General features: G+C 52.2%; 6 protein-coding genes across 6 annotated transcripts; 4 read left to right on the top strand and 2 right to left on the bottom strand.

Moving 5' to 3' along the window:
• The first annotated feature begins 88 nt into the window (after positions 1-88).
• CC77DRAFT_335614 (hypothetical protein) lies at positions 89-1364 on the top strand. The gene has a single exon (XM_018531308.1). It carries the CDS (start codon positions 378-380, stop codon positions 1065-1067), a length of 690 nt encoding a protein of 229 aa, XP_018391016.1. The 5' UTR covers positions 89-377; the 3' UTR covers positions 1068-1364.
• A 250-nt stretch (positions 1365-1614) lies between these two features.
• CC77DRAFT_335885 (alpha/beta-hydrolase) lies at positions 1615-3454 on the top strand. Its single transcript, XM_018531309.1, has 2 exons — positions 1615-1948; positions 1999-3454. Exons 1-2 carry the CDS (start codon positions 1724-1726, stop codon positions 3337-3339), a joined length of 1566 nt encoding a protein of 521 aa, XP_018391017.1. The 5' UTR covers positions 1615-1723; the 3' UTR covers positions 3340-3454.
• A 792-nt stretch (positions 3455-4246) lies between these two features.
• Positions 4247-5629, top strand: CC77DRAFT_1005182 (hypothetical protein; the record flags this gene model as incomplete). The annotated part of the gene is made up of 3 exons (XM_018523331.1): positions 4247-5143; positions 5206-5566; positions 5625-5629. 3 exons carry the CDS (start codon positions 4247-4249, stop codon positions 5627-5629), a joined length of 1263 nt encoding a protein of 420 aa, XP_018391018.1.
• Positions 5630-8058: 2429 nt separating this feature from the next.
• CC77DRAFT_926244 (neutral ceramidase precursor) lies at positions 8059-10368 on the bottom strand (the record flags this gene model as incomplete). The annotated part of the gene is made up of 2 exons (XM_018533909.1): positions 8059-10087; positions 10136-10368. The coding sequence occupies 2 exons, from the start codon at positions 10366-10368 to the stop codon at positions 8059-8061; spliced, it is 2262 nt and encodes a 753-aa protein (XP_018391019.1).
• Positions 10369-10729: 361 nt separating this feature from the next.
• CC77DRAFT_1037637 (hypothetical protein) lies at positions 10730-11558 on the top strand (the record flags this gene model as incomplete). Its single annotated transcript, XM_018527079.1, has 2 exons — positions 10730-10821; positions 10927-11558. Exons 1-2 carry the CDS (start codon positions 10785-10787, stop codon positions 11556-11558), a joined length of 669 nt encoding a protein of 222 aa, XP_018391020.1. The 5' UTR covers positions 10730-10784.
• A 181-nt stretch (positions 11559-11739) lies between these two features.
• On the bottom strand, positions 11740-14798 carry CC77DRAFT_336024 (DUF221-domain-containing protein). Its single transcript, XM_018531311.1, has 3 exons — positions 14616-14798; positions 13341-14559; positions 11740-13293 (listed from the first exon to the last, which is right to left on the bottom strand). Exons 1-3 carry the CDS (start codon positions 14625-14627, stop codon positions 11921-11923), a joined length of 2604 nt encoding a protein of 867 aa, XP_018391021.1. The 5' UTR covers positions 14628-14798; the 3' UTR covers positions 11740-11920.
• Between the last annotated feature and the right edge of the window lie 617 nt (positions 14799-15415).

Raw genomic sequence — 15415 nt, forward strand, 5'->3', positions numbered from 1 at the left:
TGCAGGTTGCGGCTCCCCAATCCGGAACCACTGCAGTACGCTTCAACCTCGGTGTTCTGCAAAGGTGAAACACGTGTAGAATGCTCTTTTACGAACTTTGGAGAATTCTCAAAGACATGTCGTGAAGTGTAAGAGTGGTGGAAGTTCTAGAACGATGGCTTAGTGGCTTGCAGGCCTGGCGTTCGGATAGCTTGGAAATCCCGCGGCATTGGGGCTTCTCCGGATCACCGAACCTAACGGCACGATGGTGTGCGTGAACGCGGGGATCATCTGTGTTGCACCGCAGACCAGTAGGTTCGCAGAGTGATGTGCTGTTTGGTTGACCGCCTCAAACCATGGATGCCATGTATTGATCCGACAACGTTGAGAAGTGACGCATGTGGACCCTGAAGAAGCAAGCCTTCAGGATAAGCAGATTCCTGGCTGGCGAGCTTTCGAGTGCTTGTCACAACCTCCAATACGCGCCCGAGGCTGACAACAGACCACGTGGGCCACGACGCATTCACAGACGCTGCAACAGGCCCGACCAAGCACGTCTCGACGTGGCTTTTAAACGCCATTCGGGCATCGCGACGGAGCCGAGTATCCCAAAGGCTCGCACTGATGCTGAACAAAATCATCATCATTCGATGATGAGGCCAAGCGAAGGGCAAAAATACTTGGAAAATGTAATTTGGAGTGTTTCCACAAAATCTCGTGAAGGCGTCGTGGTTTCATCCTTGTGCCCAGGTTTCAGCCGTCCTGCTCGCGCGTTGGCACGGCCGATCTTGCCCTCTAGCAGAAAGCCGGCAAGGATGCCGCTCCCCATCCTTGAGGTGATCAGGCTTCGCATCATGGATACGGCTGCAGGTCCCACATGGCTTTTGGATCAACAATGCTGGGCACCTGCCAACCGCTTTCACATCGTAGATCTGATCTCATTGCTGTTGTCAATCACCATCTGCCGTGCCCGTTCAGCACCAGTCGTCATTTTGCGTCTCCCCCTGTCGCCGTCCTTGATCCTCGAATGGGAATCCGCGGACCCCAGGAGTTCAACGAGGCACAGCAATGGAATAGGTTCGGTGTAATTGTACCGTCAGCGCGCGCTACTGCCTGTCGGTCAATCACCCTGGTCGGTACCACCCACTTGTCGGAGGCCTGGGGTCATCCCGTCGCAGAGTCGCTCACGCCCTCATGCAGTCAAATGGTCTGGATCTTTGCAAAACCCTGGTTCGATGCTGCAGTGCGGCGGTGCAGATAGGTCCATTGCAGCGATAACTAGAAGCAACAACAAATCACTCAGGCACTCTTATACCCGCGGGCCCGCTCTTTTATGACGTGGATCCTCGTTGCTGTACTACCATCGACTCAGCCCGCGAGCTTACGTTTGCTAATAGCACCGTGGTGCTAATGTCACTGATCCTTCTCCACACAGTATGTACTATTCACCACAGCGCAAACAGACGTCACATGTAAAAGCTAACGCTTCGGAAATAGCACACTTCCGACCGAACTCCCTGTCATGATAGCATGATGCAACTGTCGAGTTTCTTTTGTACTTCTGACCCGTTCCCCTAGAACAGAGATCTACGTAGCCCTGCCGCACTATAGCATAGCTCGTATCGGAACGACCCTTCGGCGACAACCAGGGGAAACATCACCGAATACGATACCCCATTGTTTCTACCTGTTTGCGACTTGCCTTCCTTCCTTCCTTCGCCTTTCGTTTACTCAACTGTCAACAATGTTTCGCCTGCTGCTTTGTGTAGCACTCTTATTTCAGCATGCCTTAGCGCTGCAAGAAACGATCGACCTTGGATATGCAAAGTACCGTGGAAAAGATCTCGGCAATGGTGTCATACGCTGGGCTGGTATGCGATATGCACGCAATCCATCGCGTGTAGAGGGACTGCGATTTACTGCACCTCAAGATCCTAAAGATGAGTCTGGTGTTGTCAACGCTACAAAAGTATTCAAGACGCGTTCATGTTTGTTGACAACACGCTAACAGCACTTTAGTTCGGACCCCTATGTATCGGCACCAAGAGACCACTGAAAGCTGAATTTGGGGGAACCAACTCAGAAGATTGCCTGTTTATCAACGTTTTCGCGCCAGAGAGAGCCACAAATAAGAGCAAGTTGCCGGTCTACGTCTTCATTCAGGGCGGTGGCTTCAATCTCAACGGCAATGCAAACTACAACGGTGCAGACTTGATTGATGCTGGCGACGACGGCATGGTTGTAGTGAACTTCAACTATCGAGTAGGCCCTTATGGGTTCCTAGCTGGACGTGAGATTGTTGCGAATTCGAGTCTGAGTCTAAACAACGGACTGAAAGATCAGAGAAAAGCACTCGAATGGGTAAAAAAACATATTCAACAGTTTGGAGGCGACCCGAAACATGTTACCATTGGGGGAGCAAGCGCTGGTGGAGGCTCCGTTGTTTTCCAACTTACCGCATATGGTGGACGAGATGACGGCCTCTTCCACGCTGCTGCTGCCGAGTCACCTGCCTTTCCATCGCTACGAGACGTAGGAGACAGTCAATGGCAATTCGACGAGCTACTCAAACAGACGGGATGCGCCGATCTCAACTGCATGGCAAGCCTCGATGCGGTCACCTTCCAAGATGCTGTCAGTACATTGAAGATGCCATTCCCAGGCGGCAAGAATCCACCGCTTTACTTCTGGAATCCGACCCTGGACTACGATTTCGTGCAAGACTACACTTTTAACGAATTGAAGGCTGGTCATTTCGTCAACGTGCCCACTATCTTTGGCAGTGCCACGCATGATGGCATCAATTTCGTTCAGAAGAGCATCATGTCCCAGTCTCGGTCTCAGGATTTCCTCACCGACCAGTACCCCGCCTTGAACTGGGATACAATCCGTCAAGTTTGGGGTGGTAACATTGCGACGACTGCTGACGCCCGCTGGAGATCACTGACCGCTGATGTCTATGGGTACATCCGATATACCTGCCCTGCTCTTAATGTCACCGATACCTACGCCATCGATAACACGAACCCAACCTGGCAATACCGGTGGAATGTGGGAAGCGCGTCGCATGTCGGAGAATTACTACCAATCTGGAACAATGCTACTTCGGCCGCAGGCGTTTTCGTGCAGGCATACTGGGCGTCCTTCATCCGAAGCTTTGACCCCAATACACACGCTGCAGAATATTTAGTCTCCAAAGGCTCAGAGCTTCAGAGCCCGGACTGGCACTCCTTTAGCGCAAGTAACGGACAAAGGCTGAGCTTCAACGACGACAACAACGTGACCATGGAGGCAGTTCCCGAGCTGGAGTGGCAGAGGTGTGATGCCATCGATGACATGGGTCTACATCTGAAGCAGTAAGTTCAAATCCCACGCGCAATTTACCCGAGCGGTCCACTATGCGGCTGCAGATTGCGTCTCGATGATGCTATTACCCTATCTAGAAGTTACGCCAAGTTCAGGAATGTGAACGCTGACAATGATCCCAGACCCACAGGCGACCCCACATCTCTCGGAAGCCGGCACGCACCGCTTACATCAACATACCTGGTTATTGCTACCATGATTCTGGGATTTTTCCAATGGGTCGTTATATGAGTACAGTGACGGACAACAGGACAATAATCAACATTCGTGTTCGCTCGCTAAGCGTAGCATGCAACTCAACGATGAGGCTCGGCTGAAGCATTTGACCCCCGGGCTCCTCTCTCAGCCCGCTTGATACTCCGGTGGTCAAGGTGCCGCTCAAAGGAACGACGAAGCCAGGAATTATATATGTCGATGAGCTTAATAGCTCCATATGGTGCCATCGATGGAGGAGACTCCAGGTTTTCAGGTAGAGGAGACTGATGCAAAGAAGAATAGAGTATGGAGAAAGAGGGCTTGACCTACCCAGAGATGGGGACAAGATGTGGGAACGGGTATTGGTTTGAAGCGTCATTCAAGAGTGAATGAATTACTACCAAACAATTGACAGATCAGCTGCCGCTTTTCCCTGTTCATTCACGATGATACTCGTTATCTCTACAGTGCATGTTCCATTCAGCTCACAGGTCCTCACAATGACTATACTAGTGCGCGTATATTGTTTGATCCAGCTAGAATGTCCCAGCGGCAATAGCAGCTCGAGCTCAAGCTTTCGAACCTGAACAACTTCTGACGCTTTACCACAGTCGCTTGTCCGACACCACAACCATCCCCTTCTTCACCTCGTCGCAAGTTTCGACGCCGAAAAGAATCGCACATTAGGGACTATCTGCTGCGTACAATGTCGTCACTACGCAAGAAGGATGTAAGTCATGGTGAGGTCCACGATAACCATTGGCCGCCTATCGTAGGCGCCGGGGATGCGACTTCATCATCCTCTTTTACGGTGAAGCAGAGGGAGTCAGGTGTCCACCCGGACTCAAGGGTCACAGATGGCTATACGTCGAACAATCTAGCTGCAAATATGTGGGAGCCTTTTGATCAGCCAGTCGCATTGCCAACACAGGACGCTCCTTCATCACCTTTCACTATTCCCATACGAGAGCCTTTCGGCCCACACGGTTCCCACCCATTGACGTCTTTTGGTGCTAACAAAGCAGCTGACCGTACTGCGAATTCTGGATCGCAAACTCAGCACCAATCCTTGGGATTAAACTTACACCATCGCTCAAGTCCTTCCATGTCAGTCCTTTCGTGCAAACAACCCCGACAACAGTCGCGCTACTACGCCCAAGCACTGTCCGCAGAAGACAGACTAGCGCTTGTACAGGGCATAGAGGACGACAGCCTTCAAGATTGGTTGGGCGAGAGCGCCAATACTCGTCACGATAGGCCCGGAGACTTGGTTCCACGCGTGATGCCAAAGGTGGAGAGAACCAATGCGCTTACCACTATGGAGGATGATAAGCAGCACAGCCAGCGCGCTTTGTCAAAGCTGACAAAGAAGGTGCGTAAATTTTTTGGCCTATCTCAGGTTCAAACCAAGATTGCTTCTATTGACGCCAAAAAGGATGAAGAGTCTGTTTACTCAGAGTCCCGGCGCGCTTCTTGTCATTCGACGTACAATTTTCGTTCTTCTACATTATCGCCTCCAGAACCATCTCCGCTACCCGAGTCAAAATCCACACCATCATTCCAGGAGTTTGTGAACAACGCGCCTCGCTATCACGGCTCACATGTAGGTGACTTCATGTATGAACTGCGCATGAGATCTGGCTAACTTCATACATCGATCCTTAGGCTCGAGCAGCAAGCAGTGAAGACTACTTCTCGCAACATTCCAATTCTCGGATAAGCACCTGTAACGCGAACTGCACCTCATCCCTAGCATCCAATTCCGGTCCACTATCATCATCCGATACCTCCACCCGTGTTCGCAGTCCTCTACTCCAGGAAGTGAAGTTCCGGGCTAACCCAGAGACGACGTTCGATTCTCTCCTTGCGCCACACAAATCTGGGAAGGGTGAGGTATTGAAGGATTCAAAATATGCACAGAAGGTCAAGACACCAAAGGCGAGCCCAAACCTAAACGCGAAGACTAAGAGGTTGACAAAGATGCCCTCGATACCGTTGCTGCTGAGGCGTGGTAGTAGAACCGAAGGTGGGTAGGCTTGGATTCAAGAGCAGATTATGTGTATGATCTTGCTACTACTTCTTAGAATAACATCGCAGGAGCGTAGGCAGAGCTGAAGGACATCGAGGAAGAGTCGGACGTAGTGACTGCCTTGCTTTACGATCCTGAGCCATGTTCAGTTGGGATTATCACATTTGTAGATAAGACACTGAGGCTGGACATTGAGACTAGACGCTGAGATCTGGAGATCAAGGAGCGAAAGCATCAAATCCAAGTTTGGGAATAAAGTAGCAACCACATATGAGTCTTGTGACAATTAGCTTGAGATTCCAACCTCACCTTCACTTTTACTATCATAATTACACCGCTCGTACAAACTATCTCATCTCCGTTCGTATCGCATTGTCCAACTCTTACGTCCCACAAGAGCTGCAGCCTAAAGATAGCCTCCTAGATCCTCTTCTCTGACAAGCTGTACTGTTTGCGAGATGTTGTTCAATCGTTTACCCACGACTGCACAATGTCAAGGACAGAGCCAACGAAACGCAGTCGTAATCCATCCTTCAAACGTCTTTTTCCTCGTAACGACACGTACCCAATTGCACGAGCAAAGTCTGTAGGTTTAGAAAACCACAATGTACCCGTGAGGAAGACACTAACATAATGGAAGCTACAGTCAACAATACATGCCAGCTCTGCAGAATCGCCTCTCACCTCCCTAATCAAGGATCTAAGAAGGCATGAGTGGCAGGTTCTCAGTCTATCAAGCACTCTCGAGAAAGAGCGTGTAGATCACAAGAAGCATTTCGATGACCTCAAAGCAGCTCATGCAAAGGACATCGCGATCGTCAACGAGAATCACGCTCGGCAGCTCATGGAGATCAACATGAGACACAAAGAAGATATCACACGCGTCAAGATGTGGTGTGAGGTGAATCAACCGAGGCCAAATGAGCTAGCCCGGATTCTCGAAAGGCAGCGAAGGTCAGCACTACAAGCTGAGTTGCGGTTAATGAAGGAAGAGGCAGAATCGCGCGATCTGTGGAATGAGACCAGGGTTCAGAAGCTGAATCGTGAGAGTGATGAGGTCGAGAATCGATTGGCAAAGTTGCAGAGGCAATGGGATGATATAGTGGCTTGGTTCTCCGGCTAGCGTAACGAAGTAGTCTGAGAAACAAGTGGGAACACGATGGATATCGTACAAAACAAAATGTAGACAGTCTGAGCTAGATTTCTGAATTGAACCAGATGCTTTGAGCCTTATATAGAGGCATGAATGGAGGATTTTCATCTACAAATCTTCACCAACGCGCGCTTTGACCGCCCTCTTGGTCGCGTCTCTTCGGCAACGCACTCACCTTCACCTTGCTCCTTCCCCATTCTTGACCCTTGGCGTTGTGTACACGCGTCTGCTTGGATCACAAACATCACACTCTTAACACTGACTCATTAACAACGTCTCAACACCAACTCGGCATAGCGACTCTGCCACCATGAGTCCGCCCCGGCAATATGGAGTGACTGTCAAGAGGGAAGAACACGGAGAACATAATGTGCGAGTAAAGCAGGAAGAACGTCCCGAGGAACCCACTCCGACTCTTGCTCTAAAGGTTGAGCACGCCAATCACGTAAGTATACTCAGTCTCTGAAGCAGGCCGTACAAGCGCACACTACTACTTCTTGTAACATGCGCTAACTGCAACATCGTCAGGCCACCATTGTCCCTCAGGAAACAAATAGGAAGAACCGAAATAAGAAGGCTCTAAAGTCAGCTCGCAGTGACCCCGCTGGTGGTTTCTCGACCAAAAAACAGAGACGTGCGCTACATGTCACTTACCTCGAGAAAAAAAATGGCCAGACTTCGTCAAGAGCTTCTGAGGAAGGCGCGCGAGAAAGAACAGTTTGAAGCCGCTTTGAACGAGAAATTTGAGGAGGTGAAGGCAGATAACGGCATGCAGGTCGGCAAGGTTGAGAACAAACTTGAACAAGAGAAAGCAAAGACCGAAGAGGCGCACAGGCTTTTACGCGAAAGCGTGAAGTTGGTAGCACATATGACAAGCCTGTTGAAAGGCCAAGGTGGATCGGTACACTGAAATTGGTCGAGTATGAGGGCGAGAATATGGAATCTGAGTATGAGGACGAGAGTATGGAGTCTGAGTAGGATGTAGCGGAAAGAACGATGAGATACGGATGACAAGAACTAAAAAGACCCGCCTGGCTACGGTAACATGCATGGACACGACTAGAATGACAAATAGATAAAGTCCGCGAACGCGCGGGTAGACAGCAGACAACACCTTCCGAATAAGATGTTATATATAATCTCATTTCCTAAGCCATCGGCTTCGCAATGGCGTTTTCTTCCCTTTGCATCCCTTTTAAGTTGGAAAGTGAGTATAGGGAAACAAAACAATGTCATTCTTCACGTTGACCAACATTGGGTATAAATTACAGATTCCTCTCTTCGTTTGGGCATTCCCACATAAGTGTCGTGTATCAGTCCATATTGCAGGCGTGGTTTACGTCAGTTTGAATGATGCGCTCGAACCCTCAAACTCTGTAATCGTTCCACTGACCTTCTTAGCATCGCCGTAGTACCGGATCTTGTACGTGCCTGCTTCTGGTCCTGTGAAACTGGTGTCCCATGTGATTGTAACATCACTCGTTCCTGTAAGTCCGTTGACGCGCTTCCATTGGTAGACCAGCTCCCAGTCTTCATCGTTCTTCACTTGCACCCAAGTGCCATCGCTGTTCTGCTTCTCAATTGAAGCAAAAGTACCTTCTAGACGGAGATTATTACGCGGGTTGGCGCCGACAAATGTAGCAGATACGGTGGCGCCACGGGCATAGGTGGGTAGGACGTCTTTGGTAACTTGGCCAAATGAACGCCCAAAGCCTGCACCATCGTAGACGACGCCAGTGATAAGGGAGATGCTCTTGTCGCGGTTATCGGGAGGGGAAGGCCCAGGTGGCGGAGAGCTTGCTGCATCGTCGGCGAGGTAGGGAAGGTACGTTAGGGTGGAGTTGATGTATGCGTTCAAAGTGTGCTGACCATACAAGGTGGATGCACCCTCATATCGCTGGATGCCATACTCTTCTTCTGTCGCAATATAATGAGTGTAGCTGTTGGCTGGTCCACCTAGCACAACAATTGGCGAGGAAGCAATGTTCGAGGAGACAATGTAGTTGTGTACTGCCTCGCGCCAGCGGCGACCAGACATGGTCGTAGCCTCACCTGGTGAGACAATGATCACCAGCTGGCCAACACGAAGAACTTGGATGTCGACAATATTTGGAGACCATGGGTACGGTATGTTAGCCTGTCCAACATTTAGTAGGACAGGTTTCGGGTATTGGCACTCCTTCTGCTCCTTGCTTGGTGGTGCGATGGCGCTGCCAACTATATTCCAGAAAGGATTCGAAGGCGCGCCAGGGTCGTTCTGAACAAAGTCGAATGCGCCAGGCCCATCAGATGTACCAGCGGCAAAGGAGTTACCCATTGCTGCTGGGCAAGTGTGAACGACAGATCCATTGCTGAGGGTGAAGGTAAAATTGGAAAAGTCGACAAAGGTGTGGAACGAGCGGACCTTGCCAGAGATAGGCGTGAACTCATTGAAGTCGTAGATGCTCCTGGCGCCCAGAGCCTGACGCCTGCCGATCTCGTAGCATGACCTGTGGCCTCCGTCGTCGAGACCAAAGTATGGTCCACGGCCGTGGCAGTCCTGACTCTTTCCTCCACAGGTGCTGTCATTGAGTCGGCACTGTTGGCCTGAGCCGTCTTCACAGTAGGCGCCAAGTACATTGGGGGTAGTGTCACCGACGTTAGCTTGGGAGAAGCCCGCCACGAAGCCCTCGGCAGCATTTGAGTTGCTAGCGTCCGCCTCGATGTCCTTCTCCAGCAAGTAGGCAGCCACGCCCTTGTTGTCTCCAGCAATGAGCGTCTGGTTGCCGAGTAAACTCGTACCATGGACAGGGAACCAATTCAGAATTCCAATGCTCTTTCCGTCACTAGCTCTTGTAAACTTCAGGAGTGTCATGGTCTTGTCCACGTTGTCGGTATACCGATCGCGTTCTGCCTGTGGGTTGGCCAGGTAGGCGAACAGACTGCGGTTGATGTTCGCATCGGCAATTTTCGCAGTCCCAGCACTGACAGTTCCTAGGGTCAGACTCTCGTGTGCCCTCCTGATAGATAGAAGTGTTCCGTCGACGATAGCCTGGTAGCTCTGCTTATCGAAGCCTTGACTTGTGATCTGGGGAAGAAGGTAGTTCAGCCAGGCTCCTGGCCCAGCATGGCTGTGAGTGCCTGTCACGGCTACATTGTTCTTTCCATAGACGGAGTACTCGGAGCCCATGGCCTGGAGGCCCTCCAAGATGCCGTTGCGAATGGCAGAGTCTCCGGACTGGGTGTCGAGGACAAGGTACACGAGTCGTTCGCTGGTTTCGCTCGGGTTGCCAACGATGAAGGCGCGGGAGTAGAGGCGTTGGCGGAGTCCAGAGCCAATTTGCGATGAGTTGGCATAGCCCATCATGTTGAGCTCGACAACCGGACTGTGGTGTCGTCAGTACAGTCGCATGTAGTTTGTTCGCGCCACTCACCCCGTGATGTCCGCCTTGCCAACGCCGATGAGGTACGAAGATGGGTCATCGGCCAGGCCGCCATCCTGCTTCTCGCTGTTGAAGCGGTCCTGCTGCGCTCCATTGTAGCTGTTGTCGAGCCTTCCGTGCCAGAAGTCGACGGCAGGAAATCCCAAGTTGATGACGAGCTGTGCGATGATCAATGAGGCGACAAGGGCAGCGCCCAGGGCCACGGCGATGTGTGAGCGCGCCATGCACGCGATGAGATGTGTATGGTGTGGACGGATGTGTGCGGAAGAAAGCAGGAGCCCGCTGTGGAGGCAAGAAGAAGTACTTGTACGCTACTGATGGCACATGGAGCTACGCGTGCCGGACGCCTATATGTCTGCACATGGGCTCGCCTGGCACAGGGGAAACAAGATGCTGGTGCTCCTGGAGTCGTACGAATGGCCACCAGAGCTCGCAGAAGCTCGACAGTCGCGTCAGGCACATGCATGAGCCTAGGATGACGTTGCGGGGCTCCTCGTGTGCTGGTTGGCGGGGGGCCCGGACAGACCCAGTAGCCTAAATTTACCGGGCCTGCCTCTAGTTTCGCGACACCCTTCACTGCCAATACCTCGCCGTCTCCAATACACCCTCTTCCCCCTCGTCCTGCAGGTCCCTTGCAACAATGCCACTCATCCAGGAATCCTACGACCATCTCCCTTGTATGTGTAATTTGCGATTGCCTGGAACAGCCCCATGTCCGATGCGCGCTGTTCCGCCGAGGCGCGCGTGACGATAACCAGTTATTGCCTGCTAACTGCTTGTAGATGTCGATACGGAGCTCGATGCTGGAAGCCTGGCTGCTGCCAGAGCCGTTATCAACGCCGATATCAGGAGCGCCGGCGTAGATACCTCAGACATGCACCCAGCGCTTATACCAGCAGCCGCAAAATACACACCTACCTTTTCCGACTTCATCGCACGCGAACATGCCCGACTTGACGACCACCCTACTTCCAAGCTATCGGGTGTCGACCTGAAGCGCTACGAGGATCTCGATGCGCCCGAGAACACAACCCCTACCAGCGACGAGGAGAGGCCAGAGCTGCTACAAAGGTGGAACAAGGCGCTGAAGCAGGCCTACACAAGCTCCGAGTACGTCCAGGGCAGGCTGACACAATTGGGCCTGCTGGAGAAGTTTGGCAAGAATGCGTGGTTAGTGGGCAACTCGCAGCTGGAGGACATTCTGAAGGGCATCGAGGCAGAGCTGGCGGATCTGAGGAAGCAGCAAGAAGAGGCAGAGATGTTGAGGCAGTCGCAGCAAAACAACGCAAGCGGCGAGATCAAGACGCTTGAGGAGACATGGAAGAAGGGCGTAGGCAGAGTGTTGGAGACCGAGGTTGCTGCCGAAGGTTTGAAGTTGCAGATTCTTGAAAAGAGGAGGGCAGGCGCAGTTTGAAGATTGAATTACACCATCTTGGTGAGGCGCACAACAGCATGATACCCAATACACCAGTTCCACTCAAACAGCATATGTGTGGTCATCATGATTCGTGTCTTGCATCGCTCACACGTATCCGCAGTGGAAGATTGAATGCGCAACTCAGTGATCATTACTATTTATATATAGCTAAAGTAGTAGGGGTACTCGTTTACTGAAGTGAAAAGTGTTGGAGCAAACACGCCTTTTTCGCCGTCACCCATTTGCTCATGCTAGGAAACTCTGCAAATACAAGGAAAGCACAACGTTCCTTTCATCCCTTTGGGGTATCGAACTCCAGTAATCCGTCATCGTTAGTTAAAACACCATCCTCCATTAGACTAGTAAACGATACGCTCGTCGAAGACGGGTGCCTCTCGAGAGTGACCGTTCTCAACACCATCCCAGCTGACCTTACCCTTCTCGTTAAAGGTGGCCTGCTCGTCAGTCATGATGAGTCCGGGAACAATCTTTTGCGTGTCTCTGATCTCGCGCTGGCTGATGCCCATGTCATCTCTCACAATCCACAAAACAGGCGTAGGGCTAGTGACCGATGGGTTGAAGAAAGCACGCTTCTGGATCTCGATTGGCAGTGGCTCCTGCGGTTGGTGGTAGAATTGGTCGAGCGAGGCTGAGAGATTGTGGATCGAGTGCTTCTCGGGGTTGAACATCTTACGCAGGAACATGGGCATACGAGTAGGCTTGGGCGCGTAGCTAGGGGTGGCGTCGGTTGTGTTGACCTTCTCGCCATTTTGGGCGTGCATGCCATCCTCAATGTGTCCCTTGAGGCCGCCGTGGGCAGGGGATGGATCAGTATAGGCAAGGCGTGCTTCTTCATGCTTCAGGGCGAACTTCAGAGTGAACTGGAAGACGATGGTGAGGAAGAGAAGGACACACATGATGGCCAGAGGACCAACAGCCTGGATGTTGTCGGCGGTAGCAATGGCGAAGAGACCAATGAGGCAGATCTCAGAGAGGTAGACACCTGTAAGTAGCTGGCGAAGTGCCTTCTGGTAGGCCTCACCCTTGGTGTCCAGGTTGGTCTCATAGACGTAGAGGAAGTTGTACCTGAAAGCAATGTAGATGAGGGTGAAACCGACCGTGGCGAAACCGAGGATAAGAGGTGCGATGCCAGAGTAGGTGATACCAATGACAGCTAAGTTGACCCACTTGGGGTACTCGGATCCCCACGAAGGAGCAGAGAGCTTGGTAAGCTTTTCGAAGATCTTGCGAGGTGTCTTGCCGGGGAGGATGCGGCCGAGGAGTACTACTACGACAAAGCCACCGATGTTCAGCAGAGTTCCGGCAGCCGACGAGAGACCCAACAGGATGAAGTAGCTAATGTAGAAGTTGGAGGCCTTGGGCAGGTTGGTGGCGAGAAGGTTGAGTACAATGCTCGGGTTGTCGAGGACCTGGTTGATGACGGACGTGATGGCACTAGAGAGAGTTGCTACAAGGAAGACTTGCACAACCTGGAAGGCAAAGTACCAGCTCTGGCACTTGAGCTCGATCTGACTGTATGTAACGTATCCGGCCAACTTGGCCATCAGACGACAAACGATAGGCACAAGAGCCATGAGAACGGCAAGCATGACAGCGGGAAGGAGACCAGTGACTACACCGAGAATCACCTTGGGAATGTCCAGGATCCATTCGAGCCAGGTGAAACGATCAGCGAGGTAGTTGATGTTGGAGATCAGACCGACAAAGGCAACTGCATACGTTAGTGGGATGCTGTAGGATATGTTTTATGGGTCTTACCAGGAACCGCGAAGAAGATGATCATGACGGAGATGAAGCCAGTAGCTAGTGCCCAACGAACGAGGTGCTCCATGGGCTTGATGCGCAGATTACCCCAGGCAACTTCTTGAGGCATGACACCAAGCTGGCGCGCCTTGAGCTTCTTGTCAGGCCTAGTCTTGCTGCTCTGCATCATCTGCCAAGCATCTTGCGCGTGCTTTTGGGTGTCGAACTCAAGGAAGACGGCTCCAACTAAGTCGCCTTGGCCATTCCAGTGCTTGTCCTGCTCTTGTTGAATCTTGGGAAGGAGCTCAGCCAGGTGCGAACGCCCGTACTCAATGGTGTCAACCTTCTTGCCAATCAAGAACTTCAGCTTGTGTGTTGGTCGCTTCTTGGGGTCAATCCACTTGGTGCCGTCAGATACGTCGCTCGCAACGAAGTGCTTTTTGCCCTTCTCGGCCTTCATTCGGTTTGTGTTGGCATCGCGGGACAACTGGATCTCGCCCTCCTCCAGCTTCATGGCAGTCTTGTCGCGGTCCTCGACCAAGTCATCCAACTCCTTGGTGTTGGACGCAACCCAGGCGTGCTTGACGCCAGGGAACATTTCGAAGAGAGCCGACTGGGACATGGTGGTAGGGACATTTGTGAACAGAATGGTACGCGAGGACAAGCGGCTGGCTCCCCATGGTGAACGGCGGTATGCTTGGCGGAGGTTGACAACATAGAAAGACTCGCGGGCAATGATGGCCATGACCATTGAAAGAAAGATGAAGGAGATTCCGGCGTGCGCATAGTAGCGGTTGACGTTGGTGCCTGCGGGGTCGACATTGCTCATGGAGAGCAGGTCGAGCTGTTCTTGGCCTGCGCCTCCAGTGGCATTGACGGGGAACAAGACAGGCCATGTAACGAGACATCCTAGGAAGCAGGTGATGATGAGAACCTTGAAGAAGCGCACAAACAGGTAGCCGTCAATGGACTGGTGGTCCAGGATGTACTCGTCCTTGAGGTTCTTAAAGTCCTTTATCCATCCAAAGAAGCCTGGGCTCGGCGCGGGGGTCTGTCGCTGCTGGCCCAGATGGTTGAGGTAGGTCCTGGGCGCATAGACGCGGCGGAAGTACTTGCGCGCGATGAAGAAGGCGGCCACGAAGGCGAAGGCGAGAATGGCAGTCGGTACCAGGGTGGATACCAAACTGGAGAGGGAATTGGAGGAGCCCTCTTTGGCACTGCCAATGTCTCCACCCTGTGTTATGGTCAGCGCAGGCTTGCGTTTGGTTGTCGCAGCGAATTTCAACTTACGGAACTCGACATGATGGGCAGCTAGGCAGTTGCGCGCCCGTGAGGTGAGAGTGTAGGGTTTGCGAAGGGAAGATGCTTCGATAGGAAATTAGGAGGCTCCCTGGAACTAGATACAAATAAACAGGACTGCGGGCGCTATACAAGGAGCCCACAAGCCTCTAGTGTGACGTATGGTCCAAGCACACTCCACAAATCGGCCCTACCGCGCGACTCGTCAGTGCGCTAGCAACCTCAGCTCTGCGTGCGCGCATCGAGCTTCTGGACCCTGGACGCAGTCGTCGACCTGCATCACCAGCCTCAATTGCCGCGGGCTTGCTAGTGTGCGGCGTTGAATGCATCTCGGCGTTGCCGTCGATGAGGCTATACAACTGCTACTCTTATCGGTCAGCATACGAAACGCGTTCCCATGTGAAGATGCGCGACAAGGGCACAAGGAAATTACCGAGTTGGCGCAAAAGCAACCTTGTGATTCGCGAGATGCGGCGCGAATCCAGTTGAGAGACAATTGCCAAGCTCCCAGCCAATTCCCAGCCTCGCTGGCGATCGCCCTGGCAGCGGTATGCACATTACGTCAATATTGGAGTGCTTTCTGCCGGCTACCCCTTCTCCGTGTTACAATAAAGCAAGGCTCGACTAAGAGCGACCGACAAGATCGTGATACACGCGAACGTACACGGCACAGAGCACACTATGCGTTGTTGTGGGTTAGCGAACCGCAACCATGACGATGCTATCACACCGCACTCTGCGCGCACCCTATCAACTTACAGCCAGACATAGGACATCACGCCCACGACATC

This window comes from Alternaria alternata (genome assembly GCF_001642055.1).
Source record: "Alternaria alternata strain SRC1lrK2f unplaced genomic scaffold CC77scaffold_2, whole genome shotgun sequence".
NCBI classification, from domain to species: Eukaryota; Fungi; Ascomycota; class Dothideomycetes; order Pleosporales; family Pleosporaceae; genus Alternaria; species Alternaria alternata.